At 43.0% G+C, this 22,503-nt stretch overlaps 1 protein-coding gene across 1 annotated transcript in view; it reads right to left on the bottom strand.

Moving 5' to 3' along the window:
- Positions 1-259: 259 nt before the first annotated feature.
- Positions 260-22,503, bottom strand: part of LOC128063769 (zinc finger protein 501-like) — a 34,786-nt gene continuing 12,542 nt past the window's right edge. Inside the window, exons 2-5 of the mRNA XM_052656581.1 lie at positions 16,200-16,290; positions 9,697-10,024; positions 3,552-3,678; positions 260-3,068 (exon numbers count right to left, since the gene is read on the bottom strand). Coding sequence (XP_052512541.1) covers positions 1,768-3,068; positions 3,552-3,678; positions 9,697-9,729 — 1,461 coding nt within the window. The 5' untranslated portion in view covers positions 9,730-10,024; positions 16,200-16,290 and the 3' untranslated portion in view covers positions 260-1,767. The remainder of the gene's footprint in view (positions 3,069-3,551; positions 3,679-9,696; positions 10,025-16,199; positions 16,291-22,503) is intronic.

Consider the following 22,503-nt stretch of genomic DNA (forward strand, 5'->3'; position numbering starts at 1 on the left):
CCATCACCCATTCCAAAAATGTAACAGCCAAAACTGGGAACAAGCCAATGTCCAATTAGGTGGGGAAGCAAACTGGGGTACATCTATAGAGGAATACTTAGCTGTGAAATGGTTATTTACATAAGCAACATTGTGAATTGCATGGGGAAGAAAGCACAATATCATTTTAAAAGTAAACAGTTTAATGATTCCAACAATATAAAATTTTATAAAACAAGCTAATTTACTGTGAAAGAGTAAAATCAATAGTGGCTATAAGGACAGAGGGAGAGTTTTTAAAAGGGTACAAGTGAGTATCCTGGTAGCTTAGAGGCTAGAATCCTGGGCTTCACTGCCACAGCCCCAGATCAACCTCTGGTTGAGTTGAGATATCCCAGAAGCTATGCAGTGTGGCTTAAAAAAAAAAAAAAAGGGGGAACAATAAACTATTTGTTGTAGATATGTTTTTTAATAGTTTTATGGGTGTACAAGTAAATAGTATCATATTGTACAATTTTAATCAATTATATTTCAATAAAACTTTGTAGAAATTTGTTTTACATAGAAATTTTCCTAGTTTTTTTTTTCATAACCAGAGCCTTAGAAACCTGTCTTTCCCTGGCAGGCCCTCCATCAGGGAAAAAATATACTGGTAAAGACTGTTTTTGAGTCAGCAGGAAACTGGTCACAAAAGCTATATCCCTGGGCTCCAGCATCTTGCTTCACCCCCGTCTGTCACTGTCTGTGCAGCATGAGGCTCAGGGTGAAGAGTCCAGAGGTTAAGAGAATAAGCAAAGCTTTATTTGCTCTGACACTGACCTCAATTAAAGGAAGAACACATAATGGGAGTGTACACACTCATCTAACACATCATAGCCACTGGGACATTTGCGGAGGTGCCTTTACAACAGGCACTTCCTTTCATTGCCACAGCCTCCTCCAGTGCATATAACCACATCCAGCATTTCCGTGTGAAGTTTCTGGCTTCACCCTTGAAACCGTTCAGTAACACCAAAAAACCCAGCTTGAGACCTGAAGGCACATGATTTTTGCAGTACCTGGAGCTTCTCCACAACAGTGCTCAGGATTATGTTAATACTGGGGAAAAGGGAACTGATTTCTATGCTTCTCACAGAAGCACCAGAGGTGCTTCTTACAGGTGACCTCTGGGTCCACCAAATTCCTTGCATCCAGGCCATAAATTAGGACCCTTTACTAAAGCCTTCTTTCCTAGGAGACTTTTGGCAGCTATGCAAGCTGGACCTCTAGTGGAAGGTGGTAAGCCTACTGCTGCCAATGTTACCCACACTTTACTAAAATTGGATTGAGCCCTAATTTGTCAGAGGGGAAGGAATATGAGGTAACCCTGAAAATTATTCATACTGTTCTGTAAAGAATGGGACAGAGATGAGACATCTCCCTCTCCTGATCAAACTGCCAGGACTGATACAAAGTGTTGGAACCTGGAAACTACTGGCTGGTAGGGGTGAGGCTTCTGCCACAGAAACCAGAAGGGATGTAACTGAGGAAACAGAGCCAGCAGTGAAATATGCAGAAAGGCTCCTAAAAGCTTCCCACCAACCTACAAACTCAAAAGGAATGTTTTTGCTGTGTCTGTTCAGCTGTATAATGCTCAACTTCTAAGAGATGGCCCCTTCACAAAGAAACCCATGTTCCCTGTTGGGCTTAGACCTTTAAGATGGTTTCCCCAAATCTGCTGCATAATTTTCTAGTTGAATATAGACATTGGCTGTGACTGGTGTTCTCACAGTCATTGCATTCGTGAGGTTATCTGGTGTGCAGTTTTCTGTGTTGAATGATGTGGGAGCTTTGACTGAAGGATTTCCCACATTCCCCACATTCATAAGGCTTTTCTCCTGTGTGAACTCTCCGGTGCTGAATGAGATTGGACTTTTGGCTGAAGGATTTCTCACATTCATCACACTTGTAAGGTCTGGCTCCAGTGTGAATTCTCTGGTGTTGATTGAGGGTGGAGCTGTGGCTAAAGGATTTCCCACATTCCCCACATTCATAAGGCCTCTCTCCAGTGTGAATGCGCAGGTGCTGCACAAGTTTGCATTTGTAGCTGAAGGATTTTCCACATTCAGTGCATTTATAAGGCCTTGCCCCACTGTGGATCTTCTGGTGTTGAATGAGATTGGAGCTTTGGCTAAAGGAATTCCCGCACTCACCACACTTATAAGGCCTGGCTCCAGTGTGAACTCTCTGGTGTTTAATGAGAGTAGAGCTGTAGCTGAAGGATTTCCCACACTCGCCACACTCATAAGGCCTCACTTTACTGTGAATCTGTAGGTGCTGCACAAGTCTTAATTTGTAGCTAAAGGCTTTCCCACATTCATTGCACTTATAAGGCCGTGCTGCAGTGTGACTTCTGTGGTGCTGAATGAGTCTGTAGCTTTGGCTAAAGGACTTCCCACATTCGCTGCACTCGTAAGGCCTTGCTCCTGTGTTATCAGGTCTCTGGCAATTGATAAGGAGGGAACTTTGGTTAAAAGGTTTCTCGCAGTCATCACAGTCCTGGTAGTTTTTTCTAGCGAGAATCTGCTGATCCTGAAAAAGTGTGTATTCACAGCTAAACAGTTTCTCATGCTCACTGCACTTGTACTGACTTTTTCCATCAAAAAAGGGCTCTGCACACTGAAAGCTGCTCTGTGGCTTTGTCCCTTTGAGTGTGGCCTGATGCTGGAGGAGGTTCAGCATAGCCAGGAAATCCTTGCCCACTTCCTCACAAGTGAAGGGCTTTGCTGATACATGAAATCTGTAACTTCTCACACGTGCCTTGTCTGTGTCCCTTCTGGATGGCTTCTCGTTGCTGGGCTCTGGGTGGAAGCCAGGGCTAAACCTTGGTTGCTTCTCATACTCCTCACAGGGCTGTGAGTTTTGCTCAAGATGCAGGCCTTGGTGCTCAGGCAGCTGTAGACCGTCTCTCCTGGCCCTGACACACCCCTCACAGGGCTGTGTCTTCTCAATGGATGGGTATGGAACTACAGTCTTGCCCCGTGATGTTTGTTCTACAGGAACACTCTCCACAGAAAATGCCACTGCCTCCTCCATTCCATACCAACAACCTGAAAGCACAGACGTGCGGGTTGAGATGCCTGTCGTCTGTGGTGGAGGGGGCAGCCTCTACATAATTCTGTGTAAAACTCAGCACAGCCCATTGGACTGCTCTCAATATGAGGTTGATATGCAGTATTGGGGCTCTGAAAGTCTTAAGAATTAGGAAGGCCTCATAAGATAAAGAATGTAAAGGGGAGGGGTGCAGAAAAGAAAGAAACATCTGGTTCAAGTTCTCTGCCAACACCCTTCATGAGAGCCTTGGCTGAGTGACATTTCAGTGCTATGTGTGAGTTTTATGAACAGCAGCGTGGGACAGTGGTTGGATTTTTTGGCAGCACAGTTAGAGGTGGCAGGCTCATGAAGAGGTAGCTTAGCCCAGCCCTGTTGACCTTAGTAGCTACTAGCCAGGCAACTGGGGAAAGGAGGCAGAACCTGTGTCTGAAGTGAGCACAGTTGAGTACAAGGTACTGGGGTGGGTGTGAGGGCCTTACCCAGTGAGGTCACGAGCGCAAAGTTCTCCAGCATCACATCGTGGTACAGGCATCTCTGATTCTCATCCAGGAGACCCCACTCCTCCCAGGAGAAGTACACAACCACATCTTCAAAGGTCACACTTCCCTGCCATGATGGGGGAAAGATGAAATCACAAACTCTCCCAAAAACCACAACCCATCACTGACACATATACCCATGCCCACCCTCTCTCTAATTCAGGGGAGATGAAACCAGACCACTGTCTACAAATGGCCCCACTGATCACTGGGGCCAGAAGTCATCAAGAGGAGGCACATAGACAAAAAGATATGGTACAGCTCTCAGGCAATGTCCCTGACTTGTGGACAAATCATGTATGTCTCACACTGGGGCCCTGAGCCTTACTCCTTCTGCAAATGCACACCCTTCTTAATACAGGACGTCCCTCACACCTGCAGACACCACAGCCGCATGTTCCAGGCCACCATCTGGCCACCCTATAGCGTAAGTGCCTCTTTGGTGTCCCTATAAATTATGGTAGTTCAATCATCTCCTACTTTACCCCAGTGGGGAGGATGAGATCATGTCCTATGGTTATAGAGATGACCAAACACAGGAGACCTGAGACCTAATGTTGGTCAGATGAGATCAACAGCAATTTATTAATCATCTACTCAGTCTGGGAGATGAGGAAACCACACACTCACAAAGCCAGAGTGGAGCTACATGAATGAAAAGAGTGAACAATGATCCTCCAGGGGCAGGCAGGGAACTGAAGCCACCTGAGAAGGGATGAGCAGAAAGTCCATTTAATCCCTGTGAGAAAGAAGACTGTTGGGTTAGGAGACCTTATGTGTAGGAGCAGAGTGAGAAGAACCAGCACTCAGGCCATCTGAAGTCCTCATGGTTTCACAACACAGCACTTAAACACCGGTTTTAATCTTTAATTTTAGGCTTATACCACAACCAGGCAAAAAACATCCAGAGTATGCTTTGCCAATTCAAACAGGATTCAAACACTCCCAGGGACTTCTCATGACTTCCTGAGCTGCAGAAGCCCCAGATCTTTCTCTGGAGGCCTCATTACTTAGGGGCAGGTCCTTGCCTCAGACTCTGCATTCAGAACATGTCTGCTCTTAGACACACGTGGCCCTCTCCACTTCTGGGCTGCACTCTCAGCTGTCACAACCTTCTTCTGTTCACCCAAGCCACATTCAAAGCTCAGCGCCATGTAGTGGACCACCCCAGGCCTTATGACTCTCACAAATGACCACATTTGCCCAGGACCTTGGTGCCACTAATATCAGTCTCTCTTCAGGTCCCAGGAATCACTGTATCGTCCTCAGCTGTAAAAGGCAAGTGGGCCAATAGATATCATCTAAGTGCAAGGCCCCACTGGGGGCGCCTAACCCCTGCCAGCCAGGCCCCATCCCTGGGGAACCCAGAGGGTACCTCCCAGATACAATCACATGGGCTCAACCTGTACTTGTCAGTCCAATGCTGAGGATGTGGAATCATCAGCTCCCACGACCTCTCCACGTGCACATCTCTCATCTGCAGGCACAGGTGTCCCAACTGTCTCTCTGACTCATCACACAGCTTAAGAGGCCTTGATAAAGAGAACCCCCTACTGCTACAGCCCTGTGCAAGACCCAACCACCTGAAAGTGAAGTCACTCAGTTGTGTTTGTCTCTTTGTGACCCCACAGACTGCAGCCTACCAGGCTTCTCCGTCCATGGGATTTTCCAGACGAGAGTACTGGAGTGGGTTGCCATTTCCTTCTCCAGGGGATCTCCCTGACCCAGGGATCGAACCCAGGTCTCCCTCATTTTAGGCAGATGCTTTTACCGTCTGAGCCAGGAAGTCCAACCATCTGAGGCAGCCTAAAATCCAGCCCCCCTTGTCTGCCTCAGATTTGTGCTTCAGTCTCAGGCACCCAGAACCATGTGTGGATCTTAAGATATCCCATAGCCCTGTTCCTAATTTGTTTGCACTTGATGCTCCTTTGGGGATCCCTGGTGGCTCAATGGTAAAGAACCTGCCTGCCAATGCAGGAGACATGGGTTTGATCCCTGGTCTGGTAAGAGCCCCTGGAGAAGGGAATGACTACCAACTGTAATATTGCCTGGGAAATCCTAAGGACAAAGGAACCTTGTGGTCTACAGTGGATGGGGTTGCAATGAGTCAGACACAACCAAGCATGCATGCACTGACGTCCCCTACTATCAGAGCCCTTCTCTTTCCTACTACCCTTATTGAAACATTTGCAGTCTCAATCTTTGGCTTATTAAGAATTAAAACTCACTGGTACTCTCCATGTGAGTTCCCATGGTCTTTCCTCTACACCTGAGTCCTAACTTCCTTATTACAAAGACACTAGTAGTTCGTGCTAATAACCTCACTGTAACTTAATTACCTCTTTAAAAATCTACCTCCAAATACAGTCCCATTCTGAGGTCCTGGGGGTTAACACTTCAACTTAAAAGCTTCAGAGGATGTAATTCTGCCCATTACATGGGCACAAATGTCCCCATTCATCTCTAAACTCATCTAGCAGTGTGAGTGAAATACATCAGGCTCCATGAAAGGTCACCACAAAGTTCTTGTGAGTCAAGAAAATGTTGAACAAGAGCAGCTCCAGCCTCAGGGTCCCTTTGCCCCAATTATTCCTGGGCCTCTGCATTCACCACAGTCCACTCTTCCCTTGGGAGTCTTGGCCACTTGTTAGACTGTCCCCTCCTCCCACAAATGCCACCTCCTCCAACCGGGTGCCCCAGAAAGAGATGCAGAATTAACACTCAACCTGTTCTTTCTGACCTGAGAGTAAAAATACCAAGGATGAGAATTCCCTTTCCTAAATGTGACACTGAGTTCCTTCCACTCAGTGGTCACCACCTATGTGGGTCTCATGCTGAACTGTCTCAGATTTCTACATTTTTATAACCTCCAACTAACTGGATACCTCCATTCTATATTTTCTGAAACACATCAGGCTCTTAAACATGGCCCAAAACAAAACTCCCGCTATCCTAACTGGAAATTGTTCCCACTCCCTCCACTGACTGCTCCACCCTGTGAATGGAGACCCCATGTTCAGCTGTAAAGACAAAAACATCTGTGAAGAGGCCTTACAAATAAATAGCTGAGAAAAGAAGCAAAAGGCAAAGGAGAAAGGAAAGATTTACCCTACTGAATGCAGAACTCGAGAGAAACAACAAGGAGAGATAAGAAAACCTTCAAAGAAACAGGCAAACAATACAATGGGGAAGACTAGAGAGATCTCTTCAACAAAATTAGATATACCAAGGGAACAATTCATGCAAAGATGGGCACAATGAAGGACAGAAAACAGTATGGATCAAACAGAAGCAGAAGAGATTAAGACGTGGCAAGAATACACAGAAGAACTATACAAGAAAGACCCTAATGACCCAGATAACCACGATGGTGTGATCATTCACCTAGAGCCACACATCCTGCAATGCAAAGTCAAGTGGACCTTTGAGAGAAGCATGACTACAAACAAAGCTACTGGGGGTGATGGAATTCCAGCTGGGCTGTTTCAAATCCTAAAAATGATGCTGTGAAAGTGCTGCACTCAATATTCCAGCAAATTTGTTTGGAAAAGTCAGCAGTGGCCACAGGATTGGAAAAGGTCAGTTTTCATTCCAATACCAAAGAAAGGTACTGCCAAAGAACATTCGAATACTGTACAATTTGCACTCACTGCAGTATGTGAACTGAGAGCTTCCAGATGTACAAGTTGGATTTAGAAAAGGCAGGGGAACCAGAGATCAAATTGCCAACATCTGTTGGATCACTAAAAAAGCAAGGGAATTAAAAAAAAAAAATCTACTTCTGCTTCATGGACTACACGAACACCTTTGTGTGGATCACAACAAACTGGAAAATTCTTCAAGAGATGGGAATACCAGACCCCCTTACCTGCCTCCTGAGAAATTTGTATTCGGGTCAAGAAGCAACAGTTTGAACCGGACATGGAACAACAGACTGGTTCAAAACTGGGAAAGGGGGACTTCCCTGGTAGTCCAAAGGTTAAGAGTCTGCCTTGCAATGCAAAGGGTGCAGGGCTGACCCCTGGTCAGGAAACTAAGATCCCGTGTGCCAACATGCCTTGGAGCAACTAAGCCTGAACCGGTTCACTGCAACAGCAAAGATCCCACATGTCCAACCAAGAACAGATGCAGCCAAATAAAATTTTAAGACAACAACAACAAAAAAAACTGGGAAAGGAGTCAAGGTTGTATATTGTCACCCTGCTTATTTAACTTACATGCAGAATACATCATGCAAAGTGCTGGGCTGGATGAAGCACAACCTGGAATCAAGCTTGCCAGGAGAAATATCAGTAACCTCAGATATGCAGATGATACCACCCTTATGGCAGAAAGCAAAGAGGAACTGAAGAGCCTCCTGATGAAAGTGAAAGAGGAGAGTGAAAAAGCTGGCTTAAAACTCAACATTCAAGAAACAAAGATCATAGCATCTGGTCCCATCACTTTATGGCAAACAGATCGGGAAACAATAGAAACAGAGATTTTGTTTTCTTGGGTTTCAAAATCAATGCAGACAGTGACTGCAGGCATGAAATCAAATGATGCTTGCTTGCTCCTTGGAGGAAAAGCTATGAAAAACCTAGGCAGTATATGTAAAAAGAGAGACATCACTTTGCCAACAGACAGAGCTAAAGCTATGGTTTTTCCAGTAGTCGCTTGAGAATTGGACCATAAAGAAGGCTGAGTGCCAAAGAACTGATGCTTTCAAACTGGTGCTGGAGAAGACTCAAGAGTCCCTTGGACTGCAAGGAGATCAAACCAGTCCATCCTGGTTTGAAGGAACCAGGAAATCAGCCCTGAATATTCAATGGAAGGACTGATGCTGAAGCTGAAGCTCCAACACTTTGGCCTCTTCTGTGAAGAGTCAACTCATTAGAAAAGACCCTGAGGCTAGGAAAGGCAACAGGAAAAGGGGGTGACAGAGATTTGATGGTTGGACAGCATCACCGACTGCATGGACATGAGTTTGAGCAAGCTCCAGGAGACAGTGAAGGACAGGGAAACAGTGTGTGCTGCAGTCACGGGGTTGCAAAGAGTCGGACATGATTCAGCAAGTGAACAAAGATCCAACAACTTCACCTCCACAATTGTGTCTTACACACATCCCACCTGAACTAGTGTGGCAGCCTCCTCTCACCCTCCCACCTAAGATGGAACATGCTGGGCAGGGTAAGGTAAGGTCACTTCCATCTTATGGTCCAAATCTCCCCTTATTCCTACCACCTCCAAAATCAACACCCATATTCCAGGTCTGAGTCCTACCTTCCTGCTCTGTTCTCATCAGAAGGAGACTGACATTTCCCTGAATACTGCCAGGCTAGCTTCACCTTCAAGCATCTTGGACATACTGGTACGTGTGCCCGTGAACACTTCAGTTTACTGATCTCTGGAATTGGGAACACTTCTATATAGTAACCTCCAGCCTTGTCCTGATGTTTCTCCAGGGCCCTGATACCACACAGATAGGGTTGCAATCAGTGAGCCCTGGGAACCCTCCCCTTACTGTGAAGATTCCAAAAGTGCTTCAGCTGTGTGGGAACGACAAGGTAGAAGAAGTGGAGGCAGGCAACCAGGGTGGAGCTTCATGGGCTCTGTTCTGCTCACACTAGAGCAGAGAGACCTCCAGCTGCCTAAACCCTGGGAGATTCAGCCCTCAGCCACAGGACTCAATCTCCCTGTGTTTCACTGTCATCAACCCTTTTAATCTTGTTTTCCATCTAAAGAACCTCCTGGGAAACTTCACATTTCTCCTTCACCGAAATTCTCCAACAGTCCCCAGGGTTTTCAGAATGAAGAAATAACCCCTGAGCCTGCCAGTCCAGGTGCCATTTCATTTTAATTCCCTGTTCCCTAAAGAAACAGGTTTCCTGAATGCTCCCAGCTCAGTCCAACCTCCAAGCTGCTATACTTGCGGCTTCCTCTGCCCATCACCCTCTCCCACACGCCATCACTGTCTGTCAGACACAGGGCCTGACCTATGACCACCTCGACATCCTGGATCCCAGGGCTGCAGGCATGTGAGCAGGTGCCCCACACCCTGGGCTTTCGTGTCTGGTGGGGTGAGGGCCCAGAGGACAAGGGTTACCTGATGCGTGTCCCTCAGTGTCACCGCCGCCATTGGACTCCGAGGTGCAGCAGCCTAGTGCTTCAGATCTGTCTCTGTGAAGCAGGCACAGTGACTTTTCTTGCTCACGTCTCCTTCTCAGTCTGGGTCACCTTGGAACCGACCCAGCGTTCTGGAACCTCTGAGTAGGAAACAGATCGCCACTAGGAGGATGCGGGAAGTCCTGTCCCAACACGATGGTACACACAGAAATGGCCCTCTCCTGGACCTTCATTGGTTCCACGCTCACGTGCCTTTGTTGGCTCGGGGTCCTCTGGGCACTGTGGTTCTCACAGCAGTGAATAAAACACTGAATTAAACAAATAAAACAATGAGTTAAAACTCCTCTGCCTACATGTATAGACTCTGCCCGTAGTGCGGGAGATACAGAAGATGTGAGCTCAATCCCTGGGTTGAGAAGATCCCCTGGAGAAGGAAATGGCTTTCTTGCCTGGGAAATCCCATGGACAGAGAAGCTTAGTGGGCTACACTCTGTGAGGTCACAAACGAGTCAGACACGACTTAGTGACGAAACAACAACAGTATTTTAACTCCTCACCGAATTTATTTTTTTAATTATTTTTTTACTTTTGCCTGTGTAGGTCTCTGCTGCTGTGTATGGCCTTTCCCTAGTCGCAGAGAGCAGGGACTACTCTGTAGCTGCTCGGCATGGGTTTCTCATTGCACTGGCTTCTCTTGTTGCTGTGCACGGGCTTAGTGGCTCTAACAGCGTGTGGGATCTTCCTGAAGCAGAGACTGAATCCCGTGCATTGGCAGGTGGATTCTTACCCACTGTGCCACCAGGGAATTCCTGTCTGCCTTTTTAATAAGTGGTAATGCTGTCTCAGTGATTCAACCTCACTTCAAGAATCAAGAAGAAATATCTCAAAACAGCCAAACCTTACACCTAAAGAGACTAAAGAAAGAACAATCCCCCTCAAGTTAGTATAAAGGAAGAAATTATAGGGGCTTCCCAGGTGGCTCAGTGGTAAAGAATCTGCCTGCCAATTCAAGAGACACGGGAAGACCCCCACATGCTGCAGAGCAACAAAGCCTGCATTCCACAACTGCTGGGCCTGTATGCTCAGGAGCCTGCAAGCCACAGCTACTGAGCCCACGTGCTGCAACTACTGAAGCCTGCATGCCTAGAGCTCCACTCCACGACGGGAGAAACCACAGCAACGCGAAGTCCCCGCGATACAACTAGAGAGTAGCCCCTGCTTGCCACAACTAGAGAAAAAGTTCGTGCAGCAACAAAGACCCAGTACAGCCAAAAATTTTTTAAAATTAAAAAAAGAAATCATAAAGACCAAGGCAGAAATGTGTGAAATAGCAATGAAGAAAACAACAGCAAAGATCAATAAAACTAAAAGGTGATTGAAGATAAAACTGATAAACCTTTAGCCAGATTTACCAAAACAAAAAAAGAGGGGGTGTGTGTGGATAGGACTCAAATCAATAAAATTAGACATGAAACAAGAGAAATTAAAACTGACGCTGTAGGAATATAAAGGATCATAAAAACTACTGCAAGCAACTCTATGAGGACAAAATGGACAGCAGGAAGAAATGGATGAATGCTTGGAAAGGTATAACTTTCTAAGATTGAACCAGAAAGAATTAAGAGAATATGAACAGATCCAACCACATGTAATTCAATAGAAGGTATAATTTAAAATCTTCCAACAAAGTCCAGGATCAGGTGGCTTCACAGGTAAATTCTATCAAACTCTTAACAAAAATTGCAGAGAGGGGAATATGCCCAAACTTGTCCTATGAAAGTCATTTTCTGATACCAAAACCAGACAAGAAAGCACATATAAAAAATTATAGATACATCATTAATGAACATAAATGCAAAAATTTTCAACAAAATACGAGCAAACAGAATCCAACAACCCATTAAAAGGATCATACACCTTGACTGAGTGGGATTTATCCCAGGGATGCAAGGAAAAACTGGGATGCAAATGAAGAATATACACAAATCAATCAATGTATACACTATATTAATAAATTAAAAATCAGATGATCATCTCAGTAGATGCAGAAAAAGATTCTAACAAAATTCAACACCCAGTCATGGTTTAAAAAAAAAAAAAACCTTTCCAGAAAATGGGCACAGAAGGAATCTACCTCAACATAATAAAGGCTGTATAAAGCAAACCCACAGCAAACATCATTTTCAATGGTGAAAAGCTGAAAGCACTTCTGCTAAGAGTAGGAACAAGACAATGATGTCCACTCTCACCACTACTACTCAGCACAGATTTGGAAGTCTTAGACACAGCACTCAAAAAGAAAAATAAAAGAAATACTAATTGGAAAAGAGGAAGTAAAAGTGTCACTTTTGTAACGATGTACTAGACACAGAAAATCCTACAGATGAAACCAGAAAACTACTAGAACTAATCAATGAATCTTAAAGTTGCAGGATACAAAATTAATGCACAGAAAGCTCTTGCATTCCTATGCACTAACAACAAACGAGCAGAAAGAGAAATTAAGGAAATAACCTCGTTTACCATAGGAAGAAAAAAAATAAAATACCTAGGAATAAACATACCTTAGGAGGCAAAAGACCTGTACTCAGCAATCTATAAAACACCGATGAAAGAAATCAAAGATGACACAAAGAGGTGGAGAGATACATCAAGTTCTTGGATGGGAAGAGTCAATATTGTGAAAATGACTAAAGTACACAAAGCAATCCACAGATTCAATGCAATCCCTATCACATGACCACCAGCATTTTTCACAAAATTCAGTTCAGTTCAGTTCAGTCGCTCAGTTGTGTCCGACTCTTTGCAACCCCATGAATCGCAGCACGCCAGGCCTCCCTGTTCATCACCAACTCCTGGAGTTCACTCAGATTCACGTCCATCGAGTCTGTGATGCCATCCAGCCATCTCATCCTCAGTCGTCCCCTTCTCCTCCTGCCCCCAATCCCTCCCAGCATCAGAGTCTTTTCCAATGAGTCAACTCTTCGCATGAGGTGGCCAAAGTACTGGAGTTTCAGCTTTAGCATCGTTCCTTCCAAAGAAATCCCAGGGCTGATCTCCTTCAGAATGGACTGGTTGGATCACCTTGCAGTCCAAGGGACTCTCAAGAGTCTTCTCCAACACCACAGTTCACAAGCATCAATTCTTCGGCGCTGAGCCTTCTTCACAGTCCAACTCTCACATCCAGACATGACCACAGGAAAAACCATAGCCTTGACTAGACAGACCTTAGTCAGCAAAGTAATGTCTCTGCTTTTGAATATACTATCTAGGTTGGTCATAACTTTTCTTCCAAGGAGTAAGCGTCTTTTATTTCATGGCTGCAATCACCATCTGCAGTGATTTTGGAGCCCAAAAATATAAAGTCTGACACTGTTTCCACTGTTTCCCCATCTATTTCCCATGAAGTGATGGGACCGGATGCCATGATCTTTGTTTTCTGAATGTTGAGCTTTAAGTCAACTTTTTCGCTCTCCTCTTTCACTTTCATCAAGAGGCTTTTTAGTTCCTCTTCACTTTCTGCCATAAGGGTGGTGTCATCTGCATATCTGAGGTTATTGATATTTCTCCCGGCAAAATTAATTCACAAAATTAGAACAAAAAAATTTACCATTTGTATGGAAAGCAAAAAGACTCCCAAGAGCTACAGCAAACTACAAAGAAAAATGGAGCTGTAAGAATCAGGCTCCCCGCCCTCAGACTATAGTACAAAGCTATAGTAACCAAGACAGTATGGCACTGAAACAAAAACAGAAATACAAATCAATGGTACAGGACAGAAAGCCCAGTGATAAACCTACACATCTATGGGTCACCTAGTCTATGACAAGAGAGGCAAGAACATATACTGGAGAAAAGAAGTCTCTTCTATAAGTAGGGCTGGGAAAACTAGACAGAATGAAATTAAAACACTACCTTAAAAAAAACAAGAAAAACACTACCTAACACGATACTCAAAAATAAACTTAAAATGGATTAAAGATCTAAAATGTAATACTAACTTGTAAAAGACTCTTAGAGGAAAACTTAGGGAAAACACTCTTTGACATAAATCACAGCAAGATCTTTTTTGAAGCACCTCACACAGTAATGAAAATAAAAACAAAAATTAATAAATGGGACCTAATTAAATTTACAAGCTTCTGCACAGTAAAGGAAACCACAAACAAGAAAAGATGTCCCTCAGAATGGGAGAAAATACTTGCAGGCAAAGCAGCCAAGGACTAGTCTCCAAAATACACAAATAGGGCTTCCCTGTTGGTCCAGTGGTTAAGAATCTGCCTTGCAATGGAGGGGACGTGGGTTCAATCCTCAGTCGGGGAACTAAGACCCCACATGCTGCATAGCAACTAAGCCCAGTGCCACAAGCACTAAGCCCACGTGCCACAAGCACTAAGCCCACGTGCCACAAGCACTAAGACCAGTGCCACAAGCACTAAGCCCACGTGCCACATCAAAAGATGCAGCATGAAGCAATGAAGATCCCATGTGCTGCAACTAGGGCCCCACATGAAGAAAGAAAAAGTTAGACCAAAATATATAAACACTCATGGAGCCCAACATCAAAAGGCAAACAAATGGGCAGAAGAACTAAATAGACACTTCTTGAAAGAAGACATACAGATGGCCAAGAGGCACATGAAAAAAATACTCCACATCACTAATTATTAGTGAAATGAAAATCAAAACTACAATGAGGTATCACTTCACATCAATCACAAAGGCCTTCATCAAGAAATCCTCAAACAGTAAGTGCTGGAGAGAATGTGGAACCGTCCTGCACTGTTAGTGGGAGTGTAAACTGATATAGTCACTATGGAGAACAGTATGGAGGTTCCTTGAAAAACTAAAAATAGAACTACCATTATGACCCAGCAATCCTGGGCATATGCTCTGAAAAAAACCTTAATGCAAAAAGATATATATATATGTGTGTGTGTGTGTAAGACAATGTTCACTGGAGCACTCTTTACAATATTGAGACATGGAAACAACCTACAGATGTCCGTCAACAGATGAATGGGTAAAGGTGTTACGTGTATATGCACACAATGGGGTATTTACTCAGCCATGAAAAGGAGCACAACTGGCTCATCTGCAGATGTAGGTGGACCTACAGTCTGTCATACTGAGTGAAGTCAGAAAGAGAAAGGCAATTATCATAAGTATGTGGAATCTAGAAAAATGGTACAGGTGAACCTACTGCCAGGGCAGAAATAAGAGATGCAGACACAGAGAGTGGATGAGGGGAGGGGAAGGGGACAGAGGGCATGAATTGGGAGATTACATTTGTCATGAATACACTACGTGTGTAAGACAGAGAGCTAGTGGGAACCTGTTACACCACAGAGAGCTCAGCTCGGGGCTCCATGACGACTTGGGGGAGTCGGGGGACGTGTGTATTCGTATGGCTGACTCACTTTGCTGTACAGCAGAACCATCATGACACCTCCAATCACCAAACAAAGATGCTGCAGTAGGTTCAGGGCTCCTTCCTTAATGATTAGAAAACTGGGGTATTGAAAAGAACTCAAAGCGGCATTGGATTTCAACCATCTAACCCCAAATCTGAAAAAGTCAGATGTTTTTTGACTTCAGAGCAACATCTCTGAATATTTACACAACAGTTTTTGCTAGGGAACTGTTGACCAAAACCACCCATCTTGGCCAGGCCCGCTTACCTGAGTTGTCTCACAAGAGGAAATCTCAAAAAAGAACATGTACTGCAGGACAAAACTAACCCGAAAACTAACCGGGAGACTCAGGGAAGGGCAAAAGAGGGAGGAGGTGACCAACCCTCCAAAGACCTTCTCACTGGAACCCACCTCAGCTGAGAGATGCTCGCATCACCAGGAAGGCCCCCGAGTCAGGCTATGGGCCAGGCGAGATGACTGGCCGGAGCCACACCAGAAGCTAACCGCATCACCAGAACACCTGAGACTGTGAGCCACGTGGCAGAGCAGTCCGTTTGGGTTTCCTTGCCCTCCTGCTCTCAGCCAGGATGCCCCTTCCCAATAGTCTTCTGCACATGTGTCTCCTCAGACAATTCATTTCTGAGTGTCAGACAAGAGCCCACTCAAGCCATGGAAGGGGTCTCCCTTCCTGCAACAGATTCTTTTGTAGCCTACCACTACTGAATCACTTCAACTGTTATTCAACAGTGAATGTAAAATTCCCAACAGATTAACTGGAATAGTTCACAAGATTATAAACATAAAAGGAAAGTTTATTAAATTCATGACTGAATATCCTACAGGGAACTTTCTGAGCCCACATCTTTGGAAAAAGATGTTCTCTCTACCCAGCACACAAAGCAGAACATAGACACAGCGGCCACTGCTAATCAGCACAAAGCGACAAGATGCTGAGAAACATAAAGACACAAGAAAGGTTTCCATCGGCCAGTGGCCTGGGTTTATAACCAGAGTCATCCAAAGGACAAAGATAGAAGTGAATAAGTAAAAAAAAGCCAAACATGCTTACCAGGATCAGGATGGTACATGTGGCTCTGACATCATAGGCAGGTCCAGAAGAAAGTCTACTGCTGAGAATGTATTGGACTTACTGCTTGTACCTGTAAAGAACAAAGACAATGGAAGCATCAGCCCAGGTGACAAGGTCCAAACACACTACATCAATATCACAGACACTGACAATACTTCCTCTTAGTCTATCTGGAAAGTCCCAGGAACCAGGAAGATATACATACATACCCACGCCCCATACTTCTGTTTTTGCTCCTCACCACGCTAACAGGAATGTCAATCTACACCAGGAGTTTCAGGATCCAGTCTAGGAAACAGCAGAAGTCAGAGTACTCAGTGGATGGAGCTAAGACTTTGATCTCAAAGAGGTGTGCATACAAAGCTTAATGGCCTAGAAACTACTCAGGAGGCAAGTCATGCTGGGGGAAAGTCCCATATTCTTTCTGTGTAAATAGAAGACATGTTCACATCCAGCTTCATTCAATCCAAAAGCTGCCACCAGATGATCCCTTTAGAGAAAGGACCAACTTGTCAGCAAAGACCAAGTGATCCAAAGAGGTCTCATCTCATGCCCAAATTGGAATTACAAAGTTATAAAGAGTGAGGAATTTCCAAGGATCCCAACCCAGTCTGAGTGAAGATAATACCCCAATTAAAGTTAGGAGAAATTACTCCATCAATTTAGAAAGTATGTTAGAAACTGATTTTATTTGAATCAGAGGAATCCGGTGACAAAGATAGTGGATAATTCTAATACCAGAAAATTAACTTGGTCACTTAACAAATCATTTTAATTTAATAATAAGAGCAATCTTTTGTAATAACAAAGCTATTTGGTATAGACTGTTTTATAGTAACAAAGAATAACCAGCCTGGTATCTACCACCGAGAGACTGAATAAACCATGCCGCATCCTCACAGTAAGCATTAGGCAGCTGTGGACATAATCAATAAATGTTCTCTACTGCTGAGCCTTCAGATCGTAATTTACAGTCCAGAAAAAGTAAGAATACCATATTCAGAATATCTTAAGATAGATATCTTAATAAGAATATCTAATACATAGTCTTACCTACTCTTACAAGTAAGAATATCATATTCAGAATATCAACAGTAAAATATGTACATTCTTACTATATATTTAAGAATATCATATAGCAACACTACAAAGAACATTTATTAGTAAAGAGAAGAAGTGAGCACCAGGATTTAAGGCAGGAAAGGATAGGTTAATTCTACCACCCACCAAAAAAATATGTCCTTTTCATCATAGGGGACTGGAATACAAAAGTGGGAAGTCAAGAGATACATGGAGTAACAGGCAAGTTTGGCCTTGGAGTATAAAATGAAGCAGGGCAAAGGCTAACAGAGTTTTGCCAAGAGAAGGCACTGGTCATTGCAAACACCCTCTTCCAACAACACAAGAGAAGATTCTACACAGGGACATCACCAGATGGTCAATACCGAAATCAGATTGATTGTATTCTTTGCAGGCAAAGATGGAGAAGCTCTATATAGTCAGCAAAAACAAGACCAGGAGCTGACTGTGGCTCAGATCATGAACTCCTTATTACCAAATTCAGACTTAAATCGAAGAAAGTAGGGAAAACCACTAGACCATTCAGGTATGACCTAAATCAAATCCCTTACGATTATACAGTGGAAGTGAGAATAGATTCAAAGGATCAGATCTGATAGACGGAGTGCCTGAAGAACTGTGGACGGAGGCAGTGATCAAGACCATCTCCAAGAAAAAGAAACGCAAAAAGGCAAAATGGTTGTCTGACGAGGTCTTACAAATAGCTGGGAAAAGAAGAGAAGCAAAAGGCAAAGGAGAAGAGCAAAAATATACCCAACTGAATGCAGAGTTCCAAAGAACAGCAAGGAGAGATAAGAAAGACTTCCTTAGCGATCAATGCAAAGCAACAGAGGAAAACAACAGAATGGGAAAGACTAGAGATCTCTTCAAGAAAATCAGAGATACCAAGGGAACAGTTCAACAAAGATGAGCACAATAAAGGACAGAAATGGTCTGGACCTAACAGAAGCAGAAGATATTAAGAGGTGGCAAGAATACACAGAAGAACTGTACAAAAAAGATCTTCACGACCCAGGTAATCACGATGGTGTGATCACTCATCTAGAGCCAGACATCCTGGAATGCGAAGTCAAGTGGGCCTTAGGCAGCATCAGTACGAACAAAGCTAGCAGGGTTGATGGAATTCCAGTGGAGCTATTTCAAATCCTAAAAGATGATACTGTGAAAGTGCCATACTCAATATGCCAGCAAATTTAGAGAATTCAGCAGTGGCCACAGGACTGGAAAAGGTCAGTTTTCATTCCAATCCCAAAGAAAGTTAATGCCAAAGAATGTTCAAACTACTGCACAATTGCACTTAGCTCACAGACTAGCAAAGTAATGCTCAAAATTCTCCAAGCCATGCTTCAACGGTACGTGAAATGAGAACTTCCTGATGTTCAAGGTAGATTTAGAAAAGGTAGAGGAACCAGAGATCAAATTGCCAACATCTGTTGTATCACAGAAAAAACAAGAGTTCCAGAAAAACATCTATTTCTGCTTTATCAACTACGCCAAACCCTCTGACCATGTAGTACAAATGCAGTCTGGTTGATAATCAGGACTCCCCTGATTACAAAGCTGCTAACCCGTGGGAAAAGATAAACATGTCTTTGGTTACACAAGAAGGCCTAGACAAGAACCATTTTTCTGAATTTGTTCCATTGCTGCTTTGTCTCTGAAATCAGTATCTTGCAAGTAAGGGACTGCCTTTTACAGTTCTTGTAAGGCCCATTACATTCAGCCCTCTATGGAAAGATTATCAGTGCTACAATAGACGAGGATTCTGATCAAGAAATCACCACAGAAGTCAGGAAGGATTATACTACTTAAAATGCTCTTATTATAGAAAAAGCTGTGAAAGCCATAAAGTCTGAAACAATAAATTGCTACTGGAGAAGAACGTGTCCAGATGACTTCATAGGATTTAAAACAAAGGCAGTCAAGAAAATCATGAAAGAGACTGTATATATGGTGGCTGGGGGAGGTGGGCAGGTGGGAAGGTGAAGGGTCTCAGGATATGGATCCTGGAGAAATTCCAGAGCTAACTGGCCCCATACCAGAGGAATGAGCAGAAGACAACGTGATGGGGATGAGTGCTTCTGAGCCCGCGCTGGGGGAAGCTGATGCCGACATTCCAGTGCCAGGAAACGAAACGGCCTTAGACAGTCCAGCAGAAGGGTTCTGATTATTCAAGACTGCTTTTGACTTCCTTTCAAAGATGGAGACTTGCATGATATGGGCACTGAAACTAGAGCAAACACAGACAGTGGAAGAGTCGGCGCCCTACAGAAACTTTTTTGAGAAATGAAAAAATTTAAAAAGTCAGACAGAAACTGCCTGATCCACGTTGATGTATGGCAGAAACAAACACAGTATTGTAAAGCAATTATCCTCCAATTACAAATAAATTTGAAAAAGAAAATGAAATGAAGAAAACAGAATAAGCCCTTTAGTCATAATACCTGCTACAAAAAAGGGTAATTCAGACATTTTCAATGTTAGGAATTGCCATGTCTTTACAAATAGTTACCATTTTTGAACTGGAATGGTCTGCAACAAAAACTAGCAACCACAACATAAGCAAAGTAACTACTTAAATAGGATATCATGATAAAATGTTTTCTGAATAAATGATCACATGAAGGAATACGTCTCTGTTACCCAACGCAGCCATAAATAAAAATGTTAATGAGGTAAAAGTGGTCATGATGACAATAAAACAATATCAAATTAAAAAGTTCTTATTAAGCTTAATTCATTTTAACATATTTTGACAACAAAATCTCAAATCCATTGCAGCAAATCTTATTAATTAAACCAGAAGTCTATTACCATTTATTAATCCTATGCTTTAATTTGTACATGCTCACCCTTAATTTAAGGATCACCATGAATAAAACATGAAAATCAGTAAAAACTCTTATAATCAACCATTCACTAGTGTATAAGCTAGGCTACCGTGGACCAATCATATTGCTGGTTCGTTACTGACATATGAATATGCGTAAATATGAATTTTTTCACATTATCTTATTTTTAATTAAGGTAGAGTTGATTTACAACATTATATAAGTTTCAGGTACACAACATAGAGATTGCCACTTTTTAAAGCTTACACTTGATTTACAGTTATAACGTATCGACTATACCCTCTGTGTAGAATATATGCTTGTAGCTTATTTCACACCTAGTAGTTTGTACCTCTAAGTATGCTACTTCTATCATATCCCTTTTCCTTGCTAGTAACCACTAGTTTGTTCTCTATATTGTGAATCTGTTTGTTTTTGTTATCTTCACCAGTTTGTTTTGTTTAGATTCCACATAAAAGTGATATCATACAGTATTTGTCTTTCTCTTTGAATTATTTCACTAAGCATAATACCCTCCAAGTCCATCCATGTTGCATATGGAAAAATGTCATTCTTTTGATGGCTGCGTAGTATTTTATTCCATTAAATATATGCAAACAGTATATATAATAAATATATAAAAGATATATGCATTTATAGATAGATATCCCACATCTTTATTCATTCATCTGTTGATCATCATAGGTTCCTCCCATATATTTCTTGGCTATTGTAAATAATGCTGTTATGAACATTGGGGGGCATGTATCTTTTCAAATCAGTGGGTTTTTTTTTTCTTTTTTAAATAAATACCCAGGGGTGGAAATGCTGAATCCTATGGTAGTTCTAGTTTTAGTTCTTTTAAGGAACCTCCATATTCCTATTCACAGGCTGTACCAATTTGCATTCCCGCTAACCGTGTAGGAGGGCGCGCTCTCTTTTTTCACATCTTTGTTATTTGTGGTATTTTTGATGACAGCCATCTGACAGCTGTGAAATGATATCACTGTGGTTTTGATTTGCATTTCTCTAATTAACAATGTTGAGCATCTTTTCATGTGCCTGGTGGCTATGCATTACAATACTGTAAATGTATTTTTTTTTCCTTATGATTTTCTCAAGAGCGTTTTCTTTTCTCTAACGTGTAAGTGTAAAATACATATAAAATAGAATATATATGCTGGTCAACAGTAGACTATTAGCAATCAGGTTTGGGAGAATCAAAAGTTATACGCAAATCTGTGATTTTGTAGGGGGTTGGCAGTTTAAGGGTCAACTGTGTCTACAAAGCAAAAATCTGTAAAACTCCTTTACATGTATTGTTACTACTACTAAGAAAAAACCCCAAAACCCTCATTTTGGAGAAAGGCAAAGGACCGAATCATCCCCCTGGGAAAGGAGGAATAAGAAACAAGATATTTTGTATCTTTTTCTGTCTGAACTTCTTCTCCCGTAACTTCCGTATTTGTAAAAAGCCCATTCCACCTAATAGAGGAAAAGGGGGAGCAGAACCATCACCCATATTGACGGTACCGGCAAGAATCACCATCGGCAGGACTTCCCTGGCGGTTCAGAGGCCAAGACTCCGTGCTTGAGCCTCAGGTTCAATCCCTAGTCAAGGAACTAGATCCCACATGCCACAAGACCCAGTGAAGACAAATAAATAAATATTAAAAAAAAAAAAAAAATCTAGAGACTTCCCTGGTGGCCCAGTAGTTAAAAATATGCCTTCTTTAAAAAAAAAAAAGGAAAAAGACCACCTTCCCAAACAGGGAACCTAGGTTTGAGGAAACGAAGACCCCGCATGCCACAGGGGAAGTAAGCCCAGCAGCTGCATCTACCGAGCCCTCGCACCGCAGCTAAAGGAAAGCCTGTGATGAACCGCCTGCACGCTGCAACCAAGGCCTGCCACAGCCAAAGCTCAATAGAGAAGTGACATACATATTAGAAATAAAATACCCAGGAAAACTGGAACACTGTTCGGTACTGCATAACATGGAGAAACTGTTTATAGTTACATATGATAAAGACACTACAATTAAACAGCAAACAGTCCTAGCCTATTACAGACACTTACGTGCTTTTTTTCTTTTTGGCCATACTTCATGGCTTGTAGGATCTTAGCTCCCTGACCAAGGACTGAACTCACACCCTCAGCAGTGAAATCATGGAGTCCTAACCCCTGGCCCACCAGGGAATTCCCTTACTTGAACTTTTATAGATGTAATGACATGGCTTTTAGAGTTTGCCTTAAGATAAGCAATTGCTGAGGGAAATAGACCAGGATTATAAATGAAATTATTTTGGCTGTGTGTCAGTTCACTTGTAACTATATGATGACTTCTTGTGGGTTTTTTCTTTTTGCCTATTAT

Source organism: Budorcas taxicolor, chromosome 18, assembly GCF_023091745.1.
Source record: "Budorcas taxicolor isolate Tak-1 chromosome 18, Takin1.1, whole genome shotgun sequence".
Taxonomy (NCBI): Eukaryota; Metazoa; Chordata; class Mammalia; order Artiodactyla; family Bovidae; genus Budorcas; species Budorcas taxicolor.